The 19857-nt window shown below is 39.4% G+C and overlaps 1 protein-coding gene across 5 annotated transcripts; it reads left to right on the forward strand.

Annotated features, from left to right (window-relative positions):
• Positions 1-578: 578 nt before the first annotated feature.
• bcas1 (brain enriched myelin associated protein 1) lies at positions 579-19281 on the forward strand. Of its 5 annotated transcripts, XM_074643291.1 has the most exons (17): positions 579-775; positions 947-1026; positions 1281-1353; positions 2718-2932; positions 9988-10167; positions 11107-11163; positions 12242-12277; positions 12582-12797; positions 12922-13002; positions 13839-13907; positions 14082-14126; positions 14274-14339; positions 14680-14718; positions 16147-16269; positions 16379-16459; positions 16785-16997; positions 18200-19281. In XM_074643291.1, exons 2-17 carry the CDS (start codon positions 988-990, stop codon positions 18278-18280), a joined length of 1614 nt encoding a protein of 537 aa, XP_074499392.1. In that variant the 5' UTR covers positions 579-775; positions 947-987; the 3' UTR covers positions 18281-19281. The 5 variants fall into 5 exon arrangements, with proteins under 5 accessions (XP_074499392.1, XP_074499393.1, XP_074499394.1 ...); XM_074643292.1 differs by lacking the exons at positions 12922-13002; positions 14274-14339; positions 16379-16459 and having other exon boundaries at positions 585-775; positions 12242-12292; XM_074643293.1 differs by lacking the exons at positions 12922-13002; positions 14274-14339; positions 16379-16459 and having other exon boundaries at positions 596-775.
• Positions 19282-19857: the final 576 nt, after the last annotated feature.

Raw genomic sequence — 19857 nt, forward strand, 5'->3', positions numbered from 1 at the left:
CGGTTTGTATTGATGCATTGACAGGCCTTCAAAGACATTTAAAGATGACTATGTGGAAGATGATTCCATTACAGAGCTCTTTGTAGGTCTTGATTGACTGTGATAATAAAGAAGACAATTGCTCTTTGCAACTCATAAAAGCTTTTTTTAATCAAATAATATGAAAAAAAAAGAAACGGAAGATATTTTAAGGCACAAGTCCATTTGATAATTTATTTTTTTCGAAATGTCTTATTATTAACAAACCCTGAATCTGTAATAGAAAAAAGAAATTCTGATTATAATAACCTAAATGTTAACATGCGTTTCTTCAAAATAACCAGGTTAATACAACAGGGTTCTAAGTGCAAACCTATTTCATTTTGTTTTGGCAATGAGGAATTGTGCCAGGCCAGTATCCTTAATACACATCCTGTTACTTCACAGCTACATTCGTCAACAGGAGCGCGCTGCACCGCCTTATCACAGTGTGATTGATTAGAGTGCAGCCGTATTATGATCATGTCGGGGTATTTTCAGAGAATTCACAGAGAGATTACCATGAGCTAATCATGAGCTGTTATTAAAGTGCGCCAACAGTCTGATGGGCTTTTCACTGGAGTAAATCCAATCGATTGCTTAAAAACAGACCCACCCATTTCTGTGTATATAGGCTGTTAACAGCAGCTTATATACACAGTTGGGTTGACGCAGCAAGTCCATCTATCTTACAGTGACAGGCATATTTTTTTCTTAAGGAGGATATCACTTGCTTGGCTTGCAGAGGTGCAACAAGGTAAGACACAAATGATACTGAAGTTAAGACAATGCCAAACTACTTATGAACAGATGTACAAATTCTATATAGTCACTTGAAAGAAGTTTGTCTTTATTTGCAGTGTATTTTTGCTCGTTTATGCAACATAAAAAAAAATACATTTCTGTTTTTTGTTTCTTTTTGTTTCAGTTGAGTTAAAAAGCCCGTGTGTAGGTCCGACTGGGGTAAACATGGGAAACGAGAACTCCAAGAACAAAGAGCTGAACAAGGTAACACTTTATCAAAAGTTACACAACACACCTGTAGTATCTATAACTTTGCTGCCTCTAAATCAGTGGTAAGATGCACATGGAAAAGTCAATGTTGTTGGATGAAAGGTGCGAGCCCCTACGTTTTTTTTCAAATATCTGGATTGTTCAAGGGTTCGTTCACAGTTAAAACCAGTTTTTCTGTTGAAATGTAATCCACTGGTAATGTCTTGTGGAGCTAACACAGGTTTATATTTCTTTATTATCTTTTATAGAATACGAAAAGTTGTAAGAAGCATGGAAATGGCCTCTCTGCAAACGTCACATCTAATGGATTGGAGGTTACTGGTGAGTGCATGAGATTTTTTTAAATGTCGTCTTGTTGAGATAAATAATTGGGAATTAAAGCATGATAATGATTTTACTGTAAAATAACAGTGGAAATATAATATATATATGCATACATTCTTTTCTCTAAATTTGGAGAATCTGAAGATGGGAGAATATTAGATTTATTTTCACTGTTCTTTATTCTGTTTCAGTGTATCTTGCTTTGTGGGAAAATAAGGTACATCCTTTTCTGACAGACAAAATCAGCTGATCTTTCCATGTCTATGTCGGATTAGTCTTTTGGACTTTTATAATGCTCTGTAAACACAGTGACTCACAGCTGGACTGTGTCTTGAGTCTTCCAATGTAAACTATAGGCGTAGTCTTAGACATCGACAAGGAGCGACTATTTGCTGTCATGGTGTGGTTGTTATCGTCTCTGCAGACAATAGGGCTGTAGGATTCCCACTGGCACCTGAGTTTGTCTAAGAGCTAATGTTGACGCTGGAGATAAAGATAATGTCACTTTCTCGCATTGACTAGCCCATGTTTACTTCATGGAGCATTGCATAAGTATATCATGCATGAGTTTGATGTTGCATGCAAAGAGCTTAACATTCAAATCAACATTGATATGTAATAGTACATAAAGCAGATGCACACACATAAGTAATTATTGTTATAATAATAATAATAATAATAACAATTATTATTATTATTATTATTAATAATAATAATAAAACTATCAGTTAAAGCTGAAGTAGGTAGAATTGGAGTAAATATGATCAATAAAAGTTATTTTTATAAAACGGTCACTATATCCTGACAGTAGTGCATAAGACAGGTAATCTGAGAAAATCAGAGGAAATCAACCAATCAGAGCCGAGCTGGAGCCGTGAAGTCTCTGAGCAGCTATCAATCACTCCAAATAGGCATTACAGTAACAGAATATTGATTCATATTTGATCAGCGCTGCCTAGTTTGACCGTTTGATCGGCGTTTGCGAGTGATTGAGAGCTGCTTCTGTTGAATGAACAGCCAATAGGAGCGTTCTCTCTCTGAAATGACCTGTGCTTGGCCAAAGTCTCCCATCACAAAGCTTGAAAACAGAGCCAAGAGGAGGTGCAGAGGTCTAGTTTTCTCTCAGAACACTTGAATTACAATATGCTGAAAGGTTATTATGGACTTTTTGCCCAATGATGCCAAACATATTCTGCATACTGCAGGTTTTAATGTATTTTCTTGCACTAGTTTGTGTATTCCAATGAGAGGAAACCTGCAACCGGATTGGAATCCAATCTTTTATTTGGAAATTCGGTGCCATGGGGCAAACCAACCCTTTGTTCACATTTTCATAACGGATTCTTCTTTTTTTTTTACAGGTAACGGTGACACCATAGTCCAGCAAAATGGCGAGCCCCTCTCTTTAAACCATGCCCTAGAATCGACTGAGTATGTGATCGTCGAATCAGACTGCAAACCTGCTGACGCTCCAGTTATTTCTGAAAGCCATGAACCCATCAACCCGAAGGAAGAGGTCACGGAGAGTAATGAAGATCAAACAGACGTAAGTCTTCCTGCCACTGATCCAAAGCCAGTGAGTGCACTCTTCACGTGCCTTTTCAAAGGTGATATTCTATATTCTTGTCATTGTCAACAAATCCCATGAAAAGACAACAATCAACAAGTGTTGTCTGTGTCGCAATTGCCTGATGTATCTTGTTCCTCTGTGCCACAGAGCTCCATTGTTGTCCAAAAACTATTAAAAAGAAAAAGGATCACATTGTTGCACGGAGTGACATGTTCCTTCATCATGATTAACATGGCCAATGTAGTTTATTTTGAATTTCAAATACATCGTCCTGTTGCCAGAAATAATCAGAGACAAATCCGCCACTGAAAATAGTCCTCAACAAATGCAGTATTTACTTCTGTTTGAGTAGCATTTGCTAAAACTACAGTGCCCAGCTCTTTTAGAAAATTATTTAGCTCTTTTCTTAAAAAATAAGCTTTATATTTTTGAGCCATTTTTGAAGGTTTACGTCTTTGGGATAAGTGCTACAGACAGGAGGGTAGGGAAATCAGGAAGCATTGAGAGAAGGGACTAATGCATAGTTGGTTCTGGTCTTTTCATTGGATTTGTTGACAGTAAGGGGAATATAGAAAAATGCTAGTCTTATCCTTTAATGTTTTCTAATCTATAAAACAATCTGCCTGCCAAATTGCCTAACATCACTTCGATTTAGTCAGTCAAGTGAGCCACTTTCAGCAGTACATAAACCATTGCAAAAACAAATCGAAAAAATAGAGAAAGAAATAATTTCTGAAATCACAAAACAATTGCATTACTGAGAGATTTTTCTTATTTTTCTGCTGTCTCAGTCACAATTTGATTAAGCACACGGTTGTCATATGTGTCCCGGAAACAAAAAACTGTTTTTTATTTTATCTAAAGATAAATGTTGATTTTCATGATAAAGGACTCAACATCAAGTGGAGAAGAAGCTGCCGCCGTGATTGTCGCTGTGCACAAAGAGGACTTTGAATTTCTACATCAAAAAGCTGAAATATCAACGCAAACGTACAGTAAAATTGAAGCCAATATTTCAAAGCAAACTTGTGAGGGTGATGATGATACAACCACCAATACTGACGGCCTCATGGAAGACGTAGTCATCATCGAGATGGCCGCAACTGGAGTAGATCCGCTGAATGAGTTGACATTTGTCATTGCTGAAGAGGTTGTTGAAGACACTGCATATGAGGAGCCCTTAGACAACGAGACAGCTGGGATCATCGATGAAGAATTGGTCATGGAGAACATTGTGTATGAGAATATAGTGTTCAGAGCGGAACGCGTGGAAGTTATTTACATCAAAAACTATGATGTTCAGAAAGAGAGCGTGAATGGGCGTGAGGAAACTGAGCCAGAAATTGATGCAGAACCAGAATCTAACCCAAAAGAATCCATTATAGAAGATGACATAGGTGCGGAGGAAAATTATATAGAGGAAACCGTGCCATTGGAGGTCTTTTCCAGCCTTCCTAAAGTGGTGGCAGATTGTGTCAAGGCGGTTTTTGCCGCTGATCCTCAATCCACTGACATTGCTGCCATAAACACGCCAGAGCCGTGTGCAGAAGAAGTCATTACTGAAGACAACGGTGAAGGAGCTGGAGACATGTCAGCCGACGTAGGGTCAATTGAAATAACTGAACATGAGTCTTATGCTGTCGCTCCTGAGGTCCAGGAAGAGAAGGGCGTTCCTTCCCCAGATGAAGAGCCAGCGACTATGGCGATGGAAACAATTTCAGAGGTTGTTTGTGAGGAGCCTAATCCTACACCTGCAAAACAAGACATCCCTGTAAAGGAACCTTCAGCCCCTCTTGTGACAGTACTGCTAGTTAAGGTGGAATCTTCCCATGAAGAGGTCATCGCTGATGACGCTGTTGCAGTCGAGGATGTACAAGCAATACAAGAAAAACACGATGATGAGCCTTCAGAGAAGTGTGATAGTTGCCCTGAGGAAGAAATTATCATTATAGAGGCTCCTTCCAAAAAGCGTATCACCGTTGAGGAACTTCCTGAAGATACTTCAATCTCTCCTGATGATGAAGTCAAGCCTGGGTCTATTCCTGAAGATATCACTACAGATGAGAAAGCTGAGGTTGGTGGAGATGTGATAGCTGATGTGGGACCGGAAAGAGTTGAAGACGCAGAACCAAGTCCTGTCTTTGTCAAAGACAATGCTGAGGTGATACTGGAGGCAGCAATTGACGCCCTCTCTCAAGAACTTGAATCCAGTGCCGTCACTACTCAGGAGCCTGCAGTGGATGAAGGCATCCCTTTGGAAGAAGAAGTGGTCTTTGCAACAACTTTCGTGCCCCTTTCTGGAGAACAAGATGCAAGCCTTGCCATGCCAGAGGAGCCAGTTGATACAGTTGCGGAGGAGATGAATGAAGAAGCTATTGAGGCTTTATCAAATGAATTCAGAGCAGTGCCAGAAAGGGTTGAGGAAGATACCACAAACACAATCGAGGAACCTGCAGATGTGCCACCGATGGACACCGCAGAAGAGTCTGAGCCTTGTGATTCAGTCCAAGAGGAACTCTTAGAGGAGAACGTCGCCCCAGCCGAAGTGCGGACTGATCACAATCATATCGTTTCTGAGGAGCCTGTGGAGGAGAGTGTGAGCCTTCTCGAGCGCCATCCAAACAACAACGTGCTGGTGGTCATCGTCGAGACAATTGAAGTTGAAGTTACAGAAGAGATAATACATGAAACAGATAGTTCTGCCGTTGAGGAGAACTCTGAAGATTCTCAAAGTGACACTTCAGATGAGCCTGTGTCAGAGTGTGTTGATACAGTTCTTGAGGCGCTCGTAGAAGAAATCATTCATGATAATTCTGGTGATGTTTTGGCTGCCGCTGAGGAAAGCTCTGAAGATTCTCCAATTGCCACTTCAGATGAGCCTGTGTCAGAGTGTTACGAGGCCGTTCCTGAGGTGATCGTTGAAGAAATCATTACAGAAGATGATCATTCTGGTGATGTTTCGGCTGACTTTGAGGAGAACTCTGAAGATTCTCGAATTGCCACTTCAGATGAGCTTTCGTCAGAGTATTATGAGGCCATTCTTGAGGCGATTGTAGAAGAAATCATTACAGAAGATAATAATTCTGGTGATGATTCGGCTGACTTTGAGGAGAACTCTGAAGATTCTCGAATTGCCACTTCAGATGAGCTTTCGTCAGAGTATTATGAGGCCATTCTTGAGGCGATTGTAGAAGAAATCATTACAGAAGATGATCATTCTGGTTATGTTTTGGCTTCCGCTGAGGAGAACTCTGAAGATTCTCGAATTGCCATTTCAGATGAGCCTGTGTCAGAGTTTGTTGAGGCCGTTCCTGAGGTGATCGTTGAAGAAATTATTACAGAAGATGATCATTCTGGTGATGTTTCGGCTGACTTTGAGGAGAACTCTGAAGATTCTCGAATTGCCATTTCAGATGAGCTTGTGTCATATTGTTATGAGGCCATTCTTGAGGCAATTGTAGAAGAAATCATTACAGAAGATGATCATTCTGGTGATGTTTCGGCTGACTTTGAGGAGAACTCTGAAGATTCTCCAATTGCCACTTCAGATGAGCCTGTGTCAGAGTGTTACGAGGCCGTTCCTGAGGTGATCGTAGAAGAAATTATAACAAAAGATGATCATTCTGGTGATGTTTTGGCTGCCACTGAGGAGAACTTTGAAGATTCTCGAATTACCACTTCAGATGAGCCTGTGTCAGAGTGTGTTGATACAGTTCTTGAGGCGCTCGTAGAAGAAATCATTCATGATAATTCTGGTGATGTTTTAGCTGCCGCTGAGGAAAGCTCTGAAGATTCTCCAATTGCCACTTCAGATGAGCCTGTGTCAGAGTGTTACAAGGCCGTTCCTGAGGTGATCGTTGAAGAAATCATTACAGAAGATGATCATTCTGGTGATGTTTCGGCTGACTTTGAGGAGAACTCTGAAGATTCTCGAATTGCCACTTCAGATGAGCTTTCGTCAGAGTGTTATGAAGCCATTCTTGAGGCGATTGTAGAAGAAATCATTACAGAATATGATCATTCTGGTTATGTTTTGGCTTCCGCTGAGGAGAACTCTGAAGATTCTCGAATTGCCATTTCAGATGAGCCTGTGTCAGAGTGTGTTGAGGCCGTTCCTGAGGTGATCGTTGAAGAAGTTATTACAGAAGATGATCATTCTGGTGATGTTTTGGCTGACTTTGAGGAGCACTCTGAAGATTCTCGAATTACCACTTCAGATGAGCTTTCGTCAGAGTGTTATGAGGCCGTTCTTGAGACAATCGTAGAAGAAATGATTACAAAAGATGATCATTCTAGTGATGTTTTGGCTGCCACTGAGGAGAACTTTGAAGATTCTCGAATTACCACTTCAGATGAGCTTGTGTCAGAGTGCGTTGAGGCCATTCCAGAGGTGATCGTAGAAGAAATCATTACAGAATATGATCATTCTGGTTATGTTTTGGTTGCCGTTGAGGAGAACTCTGAAGATTCTCGAATTGCCATTTCAGATGAGCCTGTGTCAGAGTGTGTTGAGGCCGTTCCTGAGGTGATCGTTGAAGAAGTTATTACAGAAGATGATCATTCTGGTGATGTTTTGGCTGACTTTGAGGAGCACTCTGAAGATTCTCGAATTGCCATTTCAGATGAGCTTGTGTCATATTGTTATGAGGCCATTCTTGAGGCAATTGTAGAAGAAATTATTACAGAAGATGATCATTCTGGTGATGTTTCGGCTGACTTTGAGGAGAACTCTGAAGATTCTCCAATTGCCATTTCAGATGAGCCTGTGTCAGAGTGTGTTGAGGCTGTTCCCGAGGTGATCGTTGAAGAAATCATTACAGAAGATGATCATTCTGGTGATGTTTCGGCTGACTTTGAGGAGAACTCTGAAGATTCTCGAATTACCACTTCAGATGAGCTTTCGTCAGAGTGTTATGAGGCCGTTCTTGAGACAATCGTAGAAGAAATGATTACAAAAGATGATCATTCTGGTGATGTTTCGGCTGACTTTGAGGAGAACTCTGAAGATTCTCCAATTGCCATTTCAGATGAGCCTGTGTCAGAGTGTGTTGAGGCTGTTCCCGAGGTGATCGTTGAAGAAATCATTACAGAAGATGATCATTCTGGTGATGTTTCGGCTGACTTTGAGGAGAACTCTGAAGATTCTCGAATTACCACTTCAGATGAGCTTTCGTCAGAGTGTTATGAGGCCGTTCTTGAGACAATCGTAGAAGAAATGATTACAAAAGATGATCATTCTGGTGATGTTTTGGCTGCCATTGAGGAAAACTCTGAAGATTCTCGAATTGCCAATTCAGATGAGCTTGTGTCAGAGTGTTATGAGGCCATTCTTGAGGAGATTGTAGAAGAAATCATTACAGAAGATGATCATTCTGGTTATGTTTTGGTTGCCGTTGAGGAGAACTCTGAAGATTCTCGAATTGCCACCTCAGATGAGCCTGCGTCAGCGTGTGTTGATGCCCTTCTTGAGGCGATCGTAGAAGAAATCATTACAGAAAATGTTGACGCAGCTGAATGTAACCTTGTGACTTCAGAGAATGTTATCGCAGAGGGAGATACTGAAGAGAAGGCAGTGAATGAATCAAGGGGGAACTCAACAGATTCAACACCGGACTCACAAAGTGACACAAATCCAATGATGGAAGCATTAGTTGTTCGGTTGCACTCAGCCTGTATATCAGTTGTTGAGGAATCAGCATATAGGCTTAGTGGTTTGACGCTATCTTCACTGGGATACATTATTACTGTAACTATTTGTGTGGCCCCAAATGAAGAACAGCAGTAAAATGTTGAAGGAATTTTCGTTTCTAAAAATATTGGTCTACCTCTTTAGGATATCATGTGTTTAATTGTATGTGGTTGAAATTGCAATTGGATTGTAAAATAATTTGTGTTTTATAATAATGCAGACTGCCTCTGTTTTTATACATCATCAACATAAAGCTCACATGGTTAGGTGCTGAAACCTTTTCCAATAAAATGAAAAATGAAAATATTCATTCATGATTTTGTTCATTATTTATTAGCATTATTTTGGTCATTTTTAGCAGAGGTGTGGACCTGAGTCACATGACTTGGACTAGATTCAGACTCATGTCACAAATGTGATGACTTCTAACTCGACTTGACAAAATCAAAAAAGACTTGCAACTGAACTTGGACTTTAACACCAGTGACTCGTGACTTAAATTGGACTTGAGCCTTTTGACTTTAAAAGACTTGATACCTTCCCCCAAGCCCAAATATTTAAAAGTATGTTATTTAAAAAGTGTGCCACAAATCAATTAATTTCCCTTCATTTCCTGAATCAACTAACTTTAAATAACTATTCATTCCCAGCACGTCAACACTTAATTCTCCAGATTGTTTTATGATTAAGTTCAATTGCACTTGTTTTAACAAATTTATTTGACAAATAAATACAAATTGTAAAAAGCATTCATGATTTTTGTAAACTGAATATATCATTACTCTTCTGATAAATGGCATTACATTTAATGAAGAGCACATTGTAACTTGTTTAGGACTCGGAACTCAAAGTTTAGGACTTGGCACTGGGACTTGGGTGCAAAGACTTGAGACTTACTTGTGACTTGCAAAACAATGACTTGGTCCCACCTCTGGTGTTTAGTAACAAATACTACCTACTTTAAGAAAAGGAAGAGTAATAGTAGTTACTTTGTTTGAAAAGGAAAAGGAAATTTAAATCAGGCCACGCTGAAGGAAAATTTAAGTGAATGGATTTACTAAGAATGATCTTAAAATCAGAGTTAGTCAGTTCTGTAATTTAAAGATACACATCATCAAAACACAGCAAGGTATTTGAGTTTCCTGACATTTCTCAGGGCATAACTCTCACACATTGTTGAATATCAATGAGTGAGGGGTGGGACACACACATTAATAAAAGGCTGATTGTTGACAATGCCCTGAGTAGGCAGAGGCATGGCTGGAATTGCGCTCCCATCTCAATGCTGCGATTAAGACACTCACTGCTTGCATTATCAGCTGCACTGCTCTAACATAATTCTCAAAGGCTAATTCTTTGTGATGGTTTATAGGAGACAGCTAACCTAAAGCAAGAAACCAAATCATTAACGTCGCCAGAGAGTGTGACTCTAGACCCGGGTCCAGAGGAAGAAAAAGCTCCTGAAACTGACAACGGTAACGGTGAACCTGTGGAAAACCAAGAGGACGGTAACCCAGAAGAGAATCCAGTTATGAACTTCTTCAAAACACTAGTAAGTGACACTTTTTGAGAAATTTGCACTTGATATTTCTAATTGCTTGTAAAATTAGACTGCTTGGGGAAAATAAATTGAAGAATTGCTGTAATCAAAAGTGAAAAAACAAATCCACTCTTGTTATTTACAAATATTACTGAAGGCAACAGCTGCTCAAACAACAAAAAATTGGTTAATGTGTGTTTTAATTTTTACTTATAAGCTTCACTGAAGCCAAGACATTTGGTAATTTCCTTGATAATGTGGCGATCAGTGACAATAAATTCAACAGTGTAGATGTTGTGTTTAAATTTGATTGGTGAGTTATTGTTGAGGTATGTGGAAAGGGGAGTTGTACGACAGTAAAGGTATCCATTACAAAATCTGCCATGATGACAGTGCCTGATGGAAAAACAAGCAGCTATTGTATTTCCTCTTCATCGTGCTGTCTTTTGGATTCATGCCGTTTTAAAGAGTTACCATTGCACTAGCCCCATGCTAATCAAGTCTCTGAACATGCGGGAATGTGGTGGCCTATTGTTCAACCCATAGTGTGAGCTCACAAGGGAGGCCTGTGCAGTTGGAAGTTGAGATTTGTGAAGATAGAGCGAGGGCAGGCCTACGCCATCTCCGGAGCACAATGGCTGTCACAATGACAGCGCATGTACTGTATGTGCTCTGTCAGGGCCCTCAGTGTGCCTCAGTCAGCTTACTATAAAGGACTATGTCTGCATTCATGAACGCCTTATGTAAATAATTATTTTTCTGTTCTTGTTACATCAACTACAGTACTATACATGCTGACTCTGCTTTACACTGCAGCTTCATTGCCAGCTATATGAAATTAACATTTAACATCTGAAGGATTGGGATTTTGTTTTTCTTCTTGTAATTGTTTTTGTCTGGCATGAATAAAAGTGATTGAAGACAGATCATTTTTCTTCCCTTGTTACACAGGTGACTACCAAAGTAACCAAAAAGGAAACAGTTACTCCTGATGCCACAAAAGTCCAGGTGAACAAATGTTTATGAAGCATTTAGTCACAAATAAAACATGTTATATTGACCATGACAGTACCACCGTGGGTGTATTGTGAATGGTTTTAATTTTCTTGTTTGATGCTTCACTCAATTTAATTGTTATCAGGCCATTTAATAGGCGTTATCAGTCATTATAAGCACCATAGATGTGAGCCAGTAGGGGCCTACTCCGCTTACTACGTTGTAAAAGTGAAAATGAAACTTAAAAGCAACACGTTTTAACACGTTGTAAAACTGAATGAAACGTCAGGTTTTTAACACAAACAAAAAGACTTCTTTAGGTTTAGGCAACAAAACTACAACTTCTTTAGGTTTACAAAAAAAAAACACTTGGTTAAGTTTAGGGGAAAAAATCGTGTTTTGGGTTAAATTAACTTTGAACACAAAGACACAAAGACATTGTTTGTTTCAAATGGGATGCGAAGTCCGGTGTCCTGGGTGAAAACCCTTTGTTTTGTGTCTCATCCATTGTCCCCGACCTCCACCCCTTATGGAGTTTCACACTGTCTACTGCGCCTGACTTCCGCTTCTGCTCCTTTCATAATTACTACCGTCGCTAGAGGTCACTGTCGTGTTCTTTTATATCTTCTTGTCTACTATGTGAATACGTAGATGATAAAACCTACTAGTGGGTGTAGTAGGCCCCTATTGACCCACATCTATGGGGCTTATAGCGACTGATAATGCCTATTTAATAGCCTTACAACAGTCTAATCCACTGGATTTTCTTTCAATATCCATTTCATATCATGCTTATTTTGGTTTACAAAGCTGTATCAGTGAACTCAGTAAAGTTAGGGGTTGGTAATTTGACTAGTTGATTATACAGTATATTGATTATGTATTAAAAACAGAGGTCATCATTTTTTTCAGGTTGCTACGTAGCTGGTATCCATTTCTGATTACAATATCCCTGATTCCAAAAATTAACATTTTATTTCTAAAGAACCAATAGGCTCTCAAAAGTATTTATAGGACAAGCTTTTTTTCAAGACCTTTGTTTGCTTTAATTATATTTCTCTAACTGCTTCCTTTTTCTGTTGCCAAATAGTCCCAGAAGGAGAACCAACCAGCGGCAACCACTACTGTGAGCACATTGCCCATAAAGTGTTTTAATTTCCCTAGAAAGGATATATTCAGTATGCATAGTTGGGTTCAGTTAACTTCCAGAAATGCTACTTCATTTGCTAATCTTGCATTGTACATACTAATTAAATTTTTAGTAGCTTATATTGGATGAATACTTTGTTGCTATTGATCACTGCTTTGCATTCATCTTATCATACCTCACATAAAATTGTCTATCTTAAAATATATTTGCTGTTAAAGGTGACTGTGTGGACGGTTTCCTTTCCAAACCATTATTCTAACACCTACTCTCTCTTGAATAGGTTGCACAAGTATCTGAGCCGCCTGCAGCACCCAAAGGAATGTCTATCCCGCCACCGCCTCCTCCAGAGCCACCAAAAATGGAAATCAAGGGAGAACCAGCTGCCAAACCTGTCAAACCCACGCCAAAAGAAGAACCAAAAGCTGCCGCAAAGGAACCAGAGTCCTCAAAAGGAAAATCAGCCAAAGATACTCTGAGCAAGTTCTTCCGTTCAAAGGTAAATAAACAGCAAACTTCAAGATTGCAAGACAAGATTTTTAAGGGATGGTTATTCATGTAGACTTTTCCACAGTGAAATCAGATTATAACGTAGTGTGAAATATACTGTATGTGAATTTGAGGTACAACTAGGTGGCAAGGCATCCAAAGGCAAGGGGGCTTCAGCAAGTGGAGCCAAAGCCCCGTCCAAGACGGCAGCAGTGGTACAGTAGATTATTATATTCTCAAACTGACCATGGCTCATCCTGTTACTAACCGAACAAGAGCTGGTTTGTCTGGAGTTGGCAGAAACTGAATAATTTGCTGTTTCCAGATTGAAACATGCAGCAATTGTGTAGGGTATCCTGCTTTGAACCTCACCCAGGAGAACCAGGTTTATGTTGCACTCTTTCAAAAATGTGACTCCTGAGGGAGCAACCCGGTATCATGCCAAAGCATGTAATAGACCTGCCTGTCCACAAGAGAATAGCGCCAGTGTCACGTTTTGCCTTGCCGAAGTATAAATATTATACGCGTGTACAAATCACTCACTTAGGTTTATGCAACAAAACCATTTAGTTATGTTTAGGAAAAAATTTCATGGTTGGCCTTAAAATAATCCCGTAAACTAAGTAATGTGGAAACAACGTAACATCAGTACAGAAAACACATCACAAATGTCACTGAAAAACACATCATAAATATCACTAACGTAACTTACAAAACAAAACACCGACCTCGAACGCCGGTCTCCTGGTTGAATGTCCTATGTTTGTTGCTAAGCTAAGCTAACCGCCTCCTGGCTTTAGCTCCATGCTTGTGTCATGTCCTCACAGACACGAGAGCGGTATTGATTTTCTCATCTAACCCTCGACAAGAAAGCGCATAAATGTTTCCCAAATGTCAAACTATCCCTTTAAACAGTTCATATTAGTCAGCATTCATTGCCATGCTAACATCTTAAGCATTTCATAATTAAAACATTTCCTCTTTGTTTGAGGACATTTCCTGTCTGTCTTGTCTGTCTTTTACTAACAATAATAATTCCCTCACTAACCAGCAGACAATCAAGGATGCAGCACCAGAGCCAGCAGTAGAAGTAGAGGTACAACCAGTTGTAGAAGTACAGGTAAACTAGAGAGCATGCTCAGTCTTCTCAGCTGTATTCAGGGAATGTTAAATCAGTGGATATTAAAGGATAACAGCTGTGGTCACAACACACATGCCATATACAGTAAATTACAGCATTTTCACATGTGCATCTTAATTTAAATCTAAAGTTTAAAGTAGTTTTGCTCTGCAGGAGACACCAGTGGAAGAGCCAAAGCCAGTTGTTGTAGAAGTCAAGGTACTGTAAATCTAAGGAGATATCTAAATCTGGGGGTTTGGTCTTTTTTAGGGAGTGAAATAATCTTCTGATCCTCTGATTATATCACCATGTTCTAAATTGCTTAGATTTGTTTTCACATGTTGTCATTCATTTGCATTTGCTCAGAGTGAAACTAATGTTGAACCCCCTGAGACAGCAGAGGAGGTGGCACAGCCAGTTGTAGAGGAGCAGGTAAATCAGCGGGAAGTGCTGGGGAATATTAATTCTTAATTTTCCTCGCTCTACAGGCACCTCTGACATGATGTTGTACCAGATGTACCAAATATTATGCTGAACCAAAAATAACCTTTTCATTTATTTCAGTTAACACACACGCAATTTGGCATTTGCAGTCATTATTTTTGTCATCATGTTTTGATTCATTCATTTGTTAAAGGATTTGATCAAATTGTATCGCCAATTTTTGCACGGGGTAAATTTCCATCATGACAGATGAGTCAGTCCATGATTTATTGCATTTCATACCGCATTTCAATTGATGGGAAAACAAATAATGTTTCATTTCCTGCAGATGGTGGAAGATGTACCACAGCCAGTGGTAGAAGATGAGGTAAATTAAAGGAGGTCAACATTTTGGGGAATACGCTTATTTGCTTTCCTGCCGAGAGTCATCTCTGTCTGTTAAGTATGAGGCAACAGCTAGCAGCCACTGAGTTTAGATTAGCATAAAGGTTGGAAACAGTGGGAAACACCTTGACTGGCTCTGTCCGAGGGTAACAAAATCTGCCTATTTGCACTTATAAGGCTCACTAATTAGCACGTTATATCCAATAAAACCACACCTTTTTGTTTTTACTTTCCACTTCTTTTTTGGTTGGATAAGCAAACAAAATAGGCTATACGCTAACATCGGGTACACACCACGCAAGAATCAAGCTGATTTTGAGCCTGATTTCCCCCTCCCGATGGTCAGCCCTGAATTTTTGATGGTTCTAAAGATTATCTTTCCAGATAATCTTGTTGTGTGAGGTATGTTAAGAGTGTTTTTTACATCCCCCGATCGGCTCGGAGGTCTATACCGCTCCGATTTCAAATTTCATGTTCAATATTTATGATCGGATATCCTTTTGTGTGTGGGGAGCCCTGAGGACAGAAAGAACGATAGCCAATTGAGAACCAAGCTGACTGAAGCGGAAGGACAACCACCACCGCTAATGCATGAGCCAATGCAAAAACTAACAGCTCCAATTCTTCCTGCCCATCGTCCTTCATGTTTGTTTACACTAAAGTTACATTTGATCGCAAGAGATTTTGTGAGATTTGCGTTTTTTTTAGTCGGGACTCTTGTTCATGAATGGAATCTGTTAGTGTGTGCTGTGCTGTTTTAGCCAAATCATTGCTCACTCCACACTATAGGAACAAAACTGTTAAATTTAACAGAACATGTCGTTATGTGTGGGGTCTCTCACATTTTCAAAATCTGTTAAGATTTGAAAAATATTTTAGTGTGGGCCAGGCTTAACGTAAGATTTCATAACTTTTGGACGGAGCCAAGCTAGTTCTTTCCCCTTGTTTCCATTCTTTATGCTAAGCTAAGCTAAGCTAACCTTCTCCTGCATCATACAGTATATAATAGGCATGAGAATAGGTACAAATCTTCGCATCTCTTGGCAAGAAAGCAAATAAAGCTTATTTCCCGTTGTGTCGAACCATTCCTTTAAAGGAGGAATCTTCAGTGGACACATTCCCTTTCCTATTTTCTTCTCATTTTTTTCTTACAGACAATAACATTCTTTACTTTTGTGCATGATGGTATGGGCTTCTTTATTCTTACAGGGAGCGGTTCTTATCAGATTTTTCTACCTCCTTTTCTGCTCTGATCCTGCCTGGACTTTCCTCTCCCCTTTACCTCTTCTTTCACTTCACAGGTGGCAGCTCTTGCCCTCTCCTCTGTCAGCTTCAATAACGGTCATGTCTTTAATTCGTAAAATAGCCTACCTCATGATATGTATTTTCTTCTCTGCCGTTTTGATAAAAGAAGGTGGATCCCTCAAAAGCCAGCACTCTGGAGGCCGCTGCGAAGCCAGAACCGCCACCGCCTGTTCAGGAAGAAAAGAAAACAGCCTCAAAATCAGCCTTCTTTTCTCTCTTCAAGCCTAAAGTAAGAACCTATTCACTTATGCCTTGATTGGTTTTCAAAATATCTGTATCAGTATATAAATTGTGGTGGAATTACTAAACAGAAAGTAACAAATTCATGTGAATTTGAGGTACTGTTAGACCACATGACCACAAAAGTCCAGGCAGCCTCCACAAGTGGAGTTCGGCTCCTCAGGAGAACAACTGGGCTGGTAAATACAGTGAAATGACCTCTCGAGAAAAGACGCATTATTAACCAGAGTAATTTCATCAGTTACATCTGGTATTAAAACCTGCTCTAAAACAACTTTTTGGGCAGAAGTTTTGTCCATTTATTATTATAACACACATCAGTGCTTCTATGGCCATCGCTCATAATATTGCAGTCACTAAGACACACTGGATCCTAACAGCTGATGCATCTTAATGTCACTTCAAATGTTACATCTGATGTCATCTCAAAGTCCATCTGCGTGAGTGGAGCACATCAGACATGGTTATGTAATGATACAGCTCTATGCATCGCAACACTTTCAGGCGGCCGATCCCAAGAAGGCGACCCCTGCTCCGGCCGCAGCAGCAGCAGAGACAGTTAAAGCCAAGGAGGAACCCAAAGCAGCAGCCAAGTCATCAGAGGCGGTTGTAGATAACAAACCGGCTTCAGTGGCCGCCCAAGCTGGAGACGATGCAGCCAATATGCCCAAGAAACTGGAGAAGAGGAACTCCATCCAGCTGTTCTTTAAAATTCTGGTAAAAGACGTTGCTGCCTGTTCATTCAGTTTTCATTGGAAAGGCCTGTATTGCAATATGTTGTAGCTGCATGTCCACAAGATGGCAGCAGCAACTCATGTAGTAACTAAAGGTGTGGTTCCTGTTTGTGGATATGTGAATTGTTTTGCACAGTTTGGTTTTAATAACTCGCAGTTAATAAGTTTGACTTGAATCAGAGGACACAATATTCCATGCAGTGCTGCAAGCAGAGCAGGTTAATGAAATGATACAAGTGATAAAATGAGGAGGTACTATGAAATGCAAAACGAAAACTTCAAGTTAGAAATTGTTCCCCACATACAGCATCAAGAACAAGGCTTCTAAAAGAGACTTAAACCTGTAGTAGGCAGAATATTTTTGGCTTCATTGGGCAAAATGTTCCATAATAACCTTTCAGCATATTATAATTCAAGTGTTCTGAGAGATAACTAGACTTCTGCTCCTCCTCATGGCTCTGTTTTCAGGCTTTAGAAAGTCTAGCCTGTGACGGAAGACTTTGGCCAATCACAGGTCATTTCAGAGAGAGAGTGTTACTATTGGCTGTTCATTCAACGGATGCAGCTGTCAATCACTCGCAAACTCTGATCAAACGGTCAAACTAGGCAGCGCTGATCAAATATTAATCAATATTCTGTTGCTGTAATGCCTTTTTCTTGCATAAAATGTTTTCAGAAACATCTTGTAGTGTACTGTTTAGCTGTAAAATGAGAAAGTTTGCTGCGGCTGGTGGGCGGTGCTTGCTATTTCCACAACTGATCTCAACGTGGCAGCCGGGTCACAAACATTGCAAGATGTTTCTGAAAACATTTGAGGCGAGAAATAGGCATTACAGTAACAGAATAATGATTTGATCAGCGCTGCCTAGTTTGACCTGACCCGAGATGGCAAGGCTCCAGCTCGGCTCTGATTGGTTGTTTTCCTTCGGTCTGTGAAATCTTGCAGATGTATTACATGTACTAGTGTCAGGATATAGTGACCGTTTAATAAAAATAACTTTTTTTAATCATATTTGCTCCAATTCTACCCACTGCTGCTTTAAATCAAATGCAAATAAATATGTAATGGGTTAGATATGTGGTCAGATTTGGCTGACATGGATGACATGGGTCTTTAAAGAAAAGATTAGTACAGTATTGTAATGAGCAAACATTTACAATTTCTTTCCCCCTTTTAAATTCCAGGGTCAGAAACGTAACTCGACAGATGCCGGGGTCCAGACAGAGCCAGCCGTTGCTGCTCCAGCAGCTGAGAAGGCCAAATGAAACCAAAACAAACAGTGAAGTTTCCCTGTACAGACTCCTTTTCTGTTTCTTGCTCTTACTCAATCTTTATGTATCTCTCTGTCTCATTTCCCTTTCAACCCTTATTGAAGTACTTTAACTAAATTTTTTTTGTTACTGTTTAGAAGTTACAATATAAGGAAAAGTGACTGGAAGGGTAAAAGCAAGTTGAGAGAAAGATGGACAGTGGGCAGGTAGTTGAACAAGTGGTGATTTGAAACAGTCAAAGGCAAGGTTGTTGAGATATACATATATTTTTGGGGTAATATACATGTCTTGACAAGTATAGCAATATGAGTGTGAAACCTTTTCTACAGACATTTAATGTGACTTCTCTCTGTTCTTGTGACTTAACACACACTGGGCTTATATGCAATAGATGGTTCCATGCTTTGCTTTTAGCAACTAGTTTGTCAAAAACATTTAAAAACACATGTTCTGTTTTTCAATTCATTCAAGAAAAATCACACAGTTGTGGCAATGCAGAGGTTAATATGAAATTACATTGAAAAAAGTCCTTAAATCTATATGACATTAAAATTCCCAGCTCCTAATAGAGCTGATAAGGGGAGTATATTCATTTAACACACTGCACTTACAGATTTTTTAACTTTGCTATATATAGACTGAAGCACATGCATATGTAGACTAACTGTCATGTATTTGGCCATATGGGAAAATCACAATCTTTACTGTTCTGTGGGGAACTGATTGTAAGTTTAACAAATGCATCTGAGGTGTTAAAATGGTGTCGTTGTGCAAATGTGCCCTTGTGGTACGTTTTGCAGTAGTCATAAATCACAGACGATTAGCTTTTAATTTGATTGCAGCACTTTCTGTCATGTGATTTAATGGAAGTCTTATGGTGTCAGTCATTTGTGTTTGGCATAACGTGCAATTAATATCATGCTTTTGTTTGCCTATATGTATGTATGTATGTAACTTCAGCTATCTTGAAGACAATAAATACTGTATGTTCACCATTCGTTTGTTCTTCATCGGTGTACACTACAATAGAGAAACCTAATCAAGAATAACTGGGTGTTGCCACAACTGCAGAAATACATGGCTGAGCAAGTTTGGCAAAAATCATGTATGACATTCTTCCAAATAATTTTAATGCACACAAGTCAGAGCAATAAACTTGTGAGCTAATAAGGTGTGACACATGAGTCACCCCACACCATGATGGGCGTATAACAAAACAACTACAAATAGACTCAAAATGACTACAAAGAGACACAACATGACTATAAAGACTCAAGATAATTACACAGAGACACAAATCAACTACAAAGAGACTAAATTACTACAAAGAGACACAAAATGACTAAAACAACACACAAAACAACTGGAAAGAGACACAAAATGACTACAAGAAGACAAATCAAATACAAAGACACTCAAAATGACTACAAGGAGACACAAATCAACTATAAAAAGAGACACAAAATGACTACAAGAAGACACAAATCAACTATCAAGAGACACAAAATGACTACAAGAAGACACAAATCAACTATAAAGAGACTCAAAATGACTACAAATAGACAAAACAA

The sequence above is a fragment of the Sebastes fasciatus genome, chromosome 8 (genome assembly GCF_043250625.1).
Source record: "Sebastes fasciatus isolate fSebFas1 chromosome 8, fSebFas1.pri, whole genome shotgun sequence".
Taxonomy (NCBI): Eukaryota; Metazoa; Chordata; class Actinopteri; order Perciformes; family Sebastidae; genus Sebastes; species Sebastes fasciatus.

Bases quoted from the DNA above. Each gene is read 5' to 3' on its own strand.
- bcas1 (XM_074643291.1), top strand. From the start codon at position 988: ATGGGAAACGAGAACTCCAAGAACAAAGAGCTGAACAAG. The intron at 13,003-13,838 runs GTACAGTAGATT...CTCACTAACCAG, and splicing joins CGTCCAAGACGGCAGCAGTG to CAGACAATCAAGGATGCAGC. The intron at 13,908-14,081 runs GTAAACTAGAGA...TTTGCTCTGCAG, and splicing joins AACCAGTTGTAGAAGTACAG to GAGACACCAGTGGAAGAGCC.